Genomic DNA, 8,795 nt, shown 5'->3' on the forward strand with positions numbered 1-8,795 from the left:
TGTAACTTCTATATTCTAGTGAATAATTTTTACAAACCATGAAACAAACACCGCCTTACTGTATCGTATTGCTACCCAGCATGTTATCTCATCTCAATCATCAACGGAAGAACATAGCTCATTTTTTTAGCTCCCCTCTTTTGTTTTATGAATTTTGTTCAAATCATATAGCTAACTTCATGTTTTTAAACCCTTTAATGAATGGTATCTACAAAGACCTTCTTTATGAAACTATACATGTGTTCAGAATCATACTTCTGCACGTAAAAAATTGTCTTTTAATTTGGATACATGTTAGGATTGAAAAAAGAAATCACTATGTATATGTTTTACTTCAGTTATACGTAGCAAACCTCAAATGACCATGACTTCTAGGTTCTGAATCCAATTTTTAAAAACCGAACCGGCAGAAGATATATTTCATTTAGAGTGCAGAAGTTGTTTCCATAATGCATTTGATGCCCCCATTTGGAACTTTTTCATTCATTAATGTTATTCGTTATAGAAATGAGAATAAACAATGGTTGTGGTGGAATGAATGTCATCACTTTCCATTCCATTCTATTATTTACTTTTTAATTTTCAAACAGTGGATTGCCATAACATTCCATTCCATTATATACAGTAATAATCCCAAAATAGGTGGGAAGTTCATTGGAAAAAATCGCATCTCTTCAGTATCATGTTTACCAAACTGGTTGTATGTGCACGTGAAATATAAAGAAATAATGAGATGAATAAACTAGAAATAATTATGTAGTTTGAACCAATGACACTATAACAGTTACATCATCAAGCTTGCCACCTGCATAACCCACATAGCCCAAAGCTTGAGCTGCATCACCAAAGGGACTTCTAGTGGATCTTGATCTTCCAACCTCTTGTGCCGTCGTCGCCAATATTTCTGCTATTTCCTGCAAGTTATACGTATATGTTAGCATAAGCTACCAGGTGTTTTAAGCACATGGTAAACTTGATATTGACCACGATTTTGCCAAGCTAACAAGTTAGCAATAGGTTGTGTTTGCTCTCACTTTCATATATGATTTTTTCCGAAATGTTCTCTACTTTGCTCTTCAACAAGGTAGTAATGTTTTTCTTTTCTTTATTAAAAAAAATCAAGATAAGGAAGAGCTTTAACGTGCATTGGTAAGGTTGCTATCTTGTGACTAAGAGATCGCATGTTCAAATCCTACACAAAAGTCTCTCCACTTGTGGTGGTAAGACTACTTATAAATACCCTCTTTGGATCCCACTTGGTGGGAGCCTAGTGCTCAAGGCCACACTTTATTTAAAAAATCAAAATGATGGAATTTAAAACACATGTGCAGGGGCGGAGCCACCACCCGGCGAGCCCGGGCTCAATCGATACTTTTTTTCATATTTCGCCCAACCCAATAGTCCATTAACCCAATAAAAAAAAAAATTTGGGCAAACTCAATATTTTCACACGCGCGCGCACAAGAATTCTTGACTCTTTAATTTTTGCCCAGGCTCTATAAAATTCCTGGCTCCGCCACTGACGTGTGGAATAAAGTACATTTTATATAATGTGGAGAATAAAATAATCAACTAAAGAATTTATTCACTACTCATCAGCTTCACATGTAAGCATTAGAAAGATACACAGATTCAATAGGAAAAGAAAGACATAAAGGCAAGAACCAACCTGAGGTTTCAAGCTAAATTGTAGGGATTTTGATACAGTTGATGCTATTTCTTTCTCATAAAGATTGTCAAAAAGACCATTTGTGCCAAATACAATCATATCACCATCGTTTAGATCGATCTTGTACTCCTGAAACACATTTTGCTTTAAGTTTCAATCGTATTCAATCAATGTATCCAAATTATTTTTGTAGGTTTAATGAATATTATTAATTAGTTAGTAATCTAAAATCCTCCAAGCCACTTCTATAATTTTGAGCCTCAATGTTCAAATGAAGTATGCTCAAACATTTCTCAGATCAGGTGAAAATGAGGAAATGTACAGAGGTAGATTACATACCTCAATGATTTCCGAGTGGTCGTCGCCTTTAACTATATGTATCGGAAAACTGAATTCATGAAACATGGCATTTGATGTTTTGAAGATGGAGCCATGTCTTATAATGATAAATCCAGTGTTCCCAACATTGGCTGCATGGAGGGCCTGCAAATAAATTGCTATACATGATTCACATCCTGGAAAATGTGCCGTAGAAGGATTATATTTATACGTTTATGATCGCTGAGCAGAAGATAACACAAAAGTAAAGACGCAATTATGATTGCAACATAAATCTAAGTTGCCAGGAAACAAAATCTATGTCTGCCGGGGATTAACTAATGGGACACTTGCGGCTTTATTTAACTGCACATATTTCATATTATCTAAATATAATGTGCAAGCTTCATGACGTGCAAAACAATGGTTTGGCCTCTTTACTTTTTCCTTCCAAATGAAATGGTTATTTCAAAAGCTTAAGATGTAAAGGAATGAGACAAAGATGCAAATTATTGTATTTTATAGACCTTATAAATCAAGGGCAGTTCTTACATTACACAGTGGTTTTAAATGGTTAAGTTAGGCCCCATATAAATTTTAAGTTGGTATCAGAGCTTATACTAGATCAGCTGTTGGGTTGCTTTCATCGTCAACACTCCAAGCTCAATGGGCCTCGATATGAGAGGGTTGAATATTCCACTCTAATTGAGGCCTTCCCCTAGCCACCTAATTGCGGCATTTGGGTTATGTCTTCTTTGCCACCTCCAACACCTTCATTGTGTTGGGTGTGAAGGGTAGGTTTATTCCCACATTGTCTCAAGATATGGTCTAAGTAGTATAAAGTTTGGACAATTCTCCCCTTACAAGCCGATTTTATATGGTAGAGTTATGCTCAACCCAAATTTTAAGATTTATTTTTATAAACTAGGAGAACATTTTAATTCCTCAAATGGCACTTACAAACATGAACAATATCTTAATCAAAGCATACAACACAGTATATATTTACTCATACAGAAGCATATTAGATATGTAGGAAAGCTGATACACAAAATAGCATAGTGAACTCAAATCACACTAGCAGTACTATGAGGTAACTGAGAATGTAGTATCAATTGAATGAATAACTCAAACGTCACTCAATCTGGCACTGCCTTATCATTCATTTGAGCTACCCACTTATTATGTTCAAATTTGAACTATTTCGCACAAATAGAAAATCATTTACCTGTCCATCAAAATAAGCAACCAAAACAGAAGATGACCCTGGAGAATGTGTTTCAGAGGCGCTTCTGATAAGAACTTCTGCAGGTTTTATCGTTGAAATGTTATCACAATTTGACACGATATCTTCACAATTTCCCATGAGTTCCCTGATATACACTCCAGTATTACTCCCTGCATAATTATTTCTGGTCTATAAATATAGTTTACAACTGAAAAAATACAAGATCAGAGGTTTGATATTGGAACCTTGAAAAGATACTCTTTACTCAGTCCAACAAATGGAAATAATGTTTTCACAATAGTAAACGCATGTTCACAAATTACAATGAGGAAAATAAAAATATATTTGGTAGATAGCAATTTGATGATTCAATTGTAATATCGGAGTTTGAATTTAAACTAACATTCAGTGCAGAAAGGATACCTTCAAGTGACCACTGACCAACTCCATCAGCCACAACTAGCCAGTTTAGGGGAGAAATAATATAAGCATCTTCTCGACTTGTCAGTTCCTGAAAACCGTTATTAGTAGGCTTATTTACCATCTACTTTAAGGATTCAAGCCAAAATCACTTAAAATATAAGAAGTGTAGGCGGTCAAATTTCTCATTAGAATGATTTGCAATTACATATTGCGGGCTACATTACTTCTAGACTCGAGTAAATAAAGCATTTGGGAGATTCAACAGCTAACAATATAGATGCTAAATCCCAGAGCTGAGGAAAAACCAAGACACACCAGTACTCCTAGAAATTTAACAATTTCATTACCTTCCAAATTTCATCTACTTCTATCACTCGATACACACAAGTACTCGCAGAAATTTATGGTGTAGCTTGTCATTTAAAAATATCAAACATATCAACGACACCAAAACAGAAACAAGAACAATGACAATAACAATAACAATTTTTTCAATGCCGTAATTTTATAAGTTAGAACAAGGGAAAATCACAAATTTGCAATAATGATTAATTATTAACAGAAAGCAGCCCTGCATTATGCCCTAGCAAAATTAAGAAAATATATCTTTTCAAAGTTTGATTAAATTAGGGTACTGAAATCCCTATTAATGCCAGGAAGGTACCTCAGAGGGATGAGGCAAGCAAGCAGCACCAGAAACTAGAAAAAGCTCCGTTCTTGAAATATTTTCACTGTACACATTCAATTAATTAACCAGCAAGAGCAATGAAAAAGGGTTTGAACATTGATAGTATTTGTCTATTGCTTGAGATGACAATTAAAAAAAATCAATGTTTCATTCCTAACAAATCACATATTTAACTTGCACCATAAACAACCTCTATATCATTCTCAGACTTTGAAAATTGTTGCTTTATTACCAAATTCAGCAACTAGAATGTTGCCCAGAAACATTCTTTTCAACGAAAAAGGGTGAAAGTTTTACCAGTGGGAATACATTTACCTAACCACATACTGAAGACCGTGTGCAGAAAGAGTGAACGTAATTTAGAATACAGAAAAGAGAAATAGTTGGCATACCCATCACTAGCCATCTGAACTGAATGTATCTCTGGTACCATATTCAGTATTGGATTTTCATAATCACTTCTTTCAATATTTCCAACATCTATTTTGTTTGCCAAGTCTGAGGATGGAACCAAATCATCCAACTAAACACAAAATTGACACAGAAATCATATTAAAAATGTTAATGCACTCAAAGAAAATCATACGCCCAGTAAAGTGTGAATTATGGCCCTCCACAAGGAAAGGAAATAAAACTAACCAATGCTGACTTTTTCATTTCACTTGCATCAACTGAGTCATCCACGACATGGTGATTTCTTTCATCGTCGTCAGACCCCAAAGAAGTAGATGTCGGTGCCGACTCACATAAGTCAGTATCAACACCGCCTGTCAAGTTGTCTGTTGTACTATAATCAGCTTGTTCAAGTTCTAAGGAAGTGGATAATGGTACCAGTTCACTTAACTCGGTATCAACAATGGCAGTCAGGTTGTCCGTTGCACTATAGTCAACTTGTTCAGCCTCTAAAGAAGTGGATATTGGAACGGCCTCACTAAACTCAGCATCAACACCATCAGTCAGGTGGGTTGTTTCTCTATTAACAGACGGTTCAGAGTCTAAAGAAGTCGGTACTGGCGCCAACTCACTTGTTATGCCGTCATCAACATTACCAGTCAGGTTGTCTGTTGCACCATAATCAACTTGTTTAGACTCTAAAGTAGATATTGGCACCAAATCACTATTGTCAGCATCAACACTTCCAGCCAGATTGTCTGTTGAACTGTAATCAACTTGTTTGGACTCTAAGGAAGGGGATACTTGCACCAATTCATTTATTGTGGCATCAGCACTGCCAGTCAGGTTGTCTGTTGCACTATAATCAACTTGCTCAGACTCTAAAGAAATCGACATTGGCACCAATTCACTATCATTAGTATCAACACTGCCAGCCAGATCGTCTGTTGCACTATAATCAACTTGTTTTGACTCTAAAGATGTGGATACTGACACTAATTCACTATTTTCAGCATCGACACAGCCAGCCATATCATTTGTTTCGCTATCATTAGCTTGTCCGGACTCTAAAGAAAAGGATTCTGGCACCAATTCACTTCTTGCAATATCAAGACTGCCAGTCAGGTTGTCTGTTGCACTATAATCGACTTGTTCAGACTCCAAGGAAGTGGACAATGGCACAACTCCATTCATGTCAGGATCGACACTGCCAGTCTCATTGGCTGTTGCACTATAATCAACTTGTTCAGAGTCTGAAGAAGTGGATACCGGCACAAATTCAGTTATGTCAGCATCAACACTGCCAGTAAGATTGTCGGTTGCACTATAACCAACTTCTTCAGACTCTAAGGTAGTGGATACTGGCACCAAATCACTCATTTCAGCATCGACGCTGCCAGTCAGATTGTCTGTTGCACTATAACCAACTTGTTCAGACTCTAAGGTAGTGGATACTGGCACCAAATCACTCATTTCAGCACCGACACTGCCAGTCAGATTTTCTGTTGCACTATAACCAACTTGTTCAGACTCTAAGGTAGTGGATACTGGCACCAAATCACTCATTTCAGCATCGGCACTGCCAGTCAGATTGTCTGTTGCACTATAACCAACTTGTTCAGACTCTAAGGTAGTGGATACTGGCACCAAATCACTCATTTCAACATCGACACTGCCAATCAAATTGTCTGTTTCAATATAACCAACTTGTTCAGACTCTATGGTAGTGGATACTGGCATCGATTCACTCATGTCAGCATCGAAACTGCCAGTCAAATTGTCTGTTGCACTAAAACCATCTTGTTCAGACTCTGAAAAAGTGGATACCGGCACAGATTCAGTTATGTCAGACTCAACACTGTCAGTCAGATTGTCTCTTGCAATATAACCATCTTGCTCAGACTCTGATGAAGTGGATACTTGTTCCAGTTCACTTATGTCAGTACAGACACTACCAGTCACATTGTCTGTTGCACCATAACCACCTTGCTCTGACTCTGAAGAAATTGATACTGGCACCGATTCACTTGTTTTGGCATCAATGATGCCAGTCAGATTTTCTCTTGCACTACAATCAACTTGTTCAGATTCTGAAGAAGTGGACTCTGGTACCAATTCAGATATGTCAACATCAAAACTACCACTCAGATTGTCTGTTGCGTAACCATCTTGCTTGGACTCTAAAGAAGTGGATACTTGTTCCAATTCACTTCTGTCGGCATCAACACTACCAGACTCTAAAGAAGTGGATACTTCCACCAATTCAGTCAAGTCAGCAGCATCAACACCACCTGCTACGCCGTTTGCTGCTCTATCCACACTATTGCCATTGTCAACTGTAGAGAGATGAGCAACTTCAATGTTAGCCTTCTACCTGACAAACAGAACAATAACTATCAAAAACTTCAATGGACAATGTTGTTTACAGAGACACCACTAAGTCAAAATATCACCTTCTTTTTTCTCTTCAACTTCCAATGAAGCACCACTACTCAGATCAGAAAACACATCTGACTCTGCTGGAGAAACTGTTGAAACGACAACTTCTTCTTTGTGACTATCAACTTGAGAATCTTCTCCCTCAGACACAACATTATGCTCAACAACAGAAGCATCAACATCTTCACTACAAACTCCATGTTGACCATCACCATCCTCAACTGAATCCAACTTAAAATGTTTATCGATTACTTGCAAATCATTGATCACAGGTGTCTCACTTTCAGGTTCGCTATCAAGAACAACACTACTTTCGTTTTCACTCTCGAGAAGCAGAGGATTTTGATCAGCAACATCAACTACCATAGTTGAAGATGATTCAATTTCTCCCCCTAAGTTACTATCATCCTCATTGCTCAATATTTCAACACCATCATCACTTACCAAAACACTAACACCTTCTTCCTCAACAACACCCTCAGGCACAAGTTTCTGTTTGTTTAATTCAGCTATCTTTTCTCTAATCTCACTAGCATTGCCAAATGTGAACACAAAACTTCCATCCGAACGCTCTGTCAAAGCAAACAAAACCTCAAGTATGTTGAACAAATCACAAATATCAACGAAAAGACCCTATTTTCATAAAGTTAGTTATACTAATTAGTTACACAAGTTAGCTAGTTAGTATAACTAACTCTTTTTCTTTTCTTTTTTGTCAAAGAGCGTGACAAGAATCACACAAGTTAAGTAGCAATTGCGGGTTCGAATCTGCGCCCCAACAGATCAAATGTCTATGCAACTACCAATTGTGTTGTAGACATAACTAACTTTTATGTCTAATATTTTAATAACTAAAAGAACAACTAATTAGTGTAACTTACTAAGTAGTGTAACTAATTAGTATAACTAACTTTTATATGAAGAAAAAAAAAACACCACTAACCAAAAGGGAAAATAGACAAAAACCCAAGAAAGAAAAAAGAAAAAAGCTAAAAGTTTGAGAGATAAATGAAGCTTACCGGTTGAAGAAATGACATCAAGTTCTTCATGTTCTTGAGGAGAAGGGGTTGAAGATGAAGTTGAACTGGGAAGTATATGAGGGTGGTGAGTGGTGGTGAAGGTGAAAAATCTTCTGGGAAGTGGGGTTGAAGGAGAAAATGGAAGAAGGGTTTGAGAAGGTGGTTTAGGAGGAGGAAGATTGGAGCATGGGAACCATAGACAGTGGAAGCTTCTTGAGAATAGGTTAGACATTTCATTAACATTAATTGATGGATTATGTTTCTGGGTTTTTGAGTTGTTTAATGTTTGCAACAATGAATGAACAAAGGTCACGTGTGAAAAGTTCTGCACCATACATGTCATTAACTAACTCGATCCATGTGGATATTTTTATTTTATTTTTTTAATTTAATTTGTCTATTACTAATTCCTATGTTTGAGGTTTATAGATCGAGTAAATAGTCAATTTTCCCCTTAAAATTATAAGTTTCATCAATTACTCCTCTGAAATTAACAAAACTTCAATTACCCCACTGATATTTCACAACGTTAGTCAATTTACCCCCTCCGTCCAATTTTTCTGTTAGTGAACATGACGTTTTGCAAATACCCCCTGAAGTTTTGCACTTATGTGCAAA

The 8,795-nt window shown here is 36.7% G+C and overlaps 1 protein-coding gene across 2 annotated transcripts; it reads right to left on the reverse strand.

Moving 5' to 3' along the window:
- Window positions 1-592: 592 nt before the first annotated feature.
- LOC11430345 (probable protein phosphatase 2C 62) lies at window positions 593-8,493 on the reverse strand. 2 transcript variants are annotated; one of them, XM_003593127.4, is made up of 10 exons: window positions 8,178-8,490; window positions 7,173-7,730; window positions 4,966-7,055; window positions 4,719-4,849; window positions 4,303-4,369; window positions 3,639-3,726; window positions 3,216-3,385; window positions 2,009-2,152; window positions 1,670-1,798; window positions 593-914 (listed from the first exon to the last, which is right to left on the reverse strand). In XM_003593127.4, the coding sequence occupies exons 1-10, from the start codon at window positions 8,407-8,409 to the stop codon at window positions 753-755; spliced, it is 3,771 nt and encodes a 1,256-aa protein (XP_003593175.2). In that variant the 5' UTR covers window positions 8,410-8,490; the 3' UTR covers window positions 593-752. The 2 variants fall into 2 exon arrangements, 1 of the variants encoding a protein (XP_003593175.2); XR_003009535.2 differs by lacking the exons at window positions 593-914; window positions 1,670-1,798; window positions 2,009-2,152; window positions 4,303-4,369 and having other exon boundaries at window positions 3,324-3,385; window positions 8,178-8,493.
- Between the last annotated feature and the right edge of the window lie 302 nt (window positions 8,494-8,795).

Source organism: Medicago truncatula, chromosome 2 (genome assembly GCF_003473485.1).
Source record: "Medicago truncatula cultivar Jemalong A17 chromosome 2, MtrunA17r5.0-ANR, whole genome shotgun sequence".
Taxonomy (NCBI): domain Eukaryota; kingdom Viridiplantae; phylum Streptophyta; class Magnoliopsida; order Fabales; family Fabaceae; genus Medicago; species Medicago truncatula.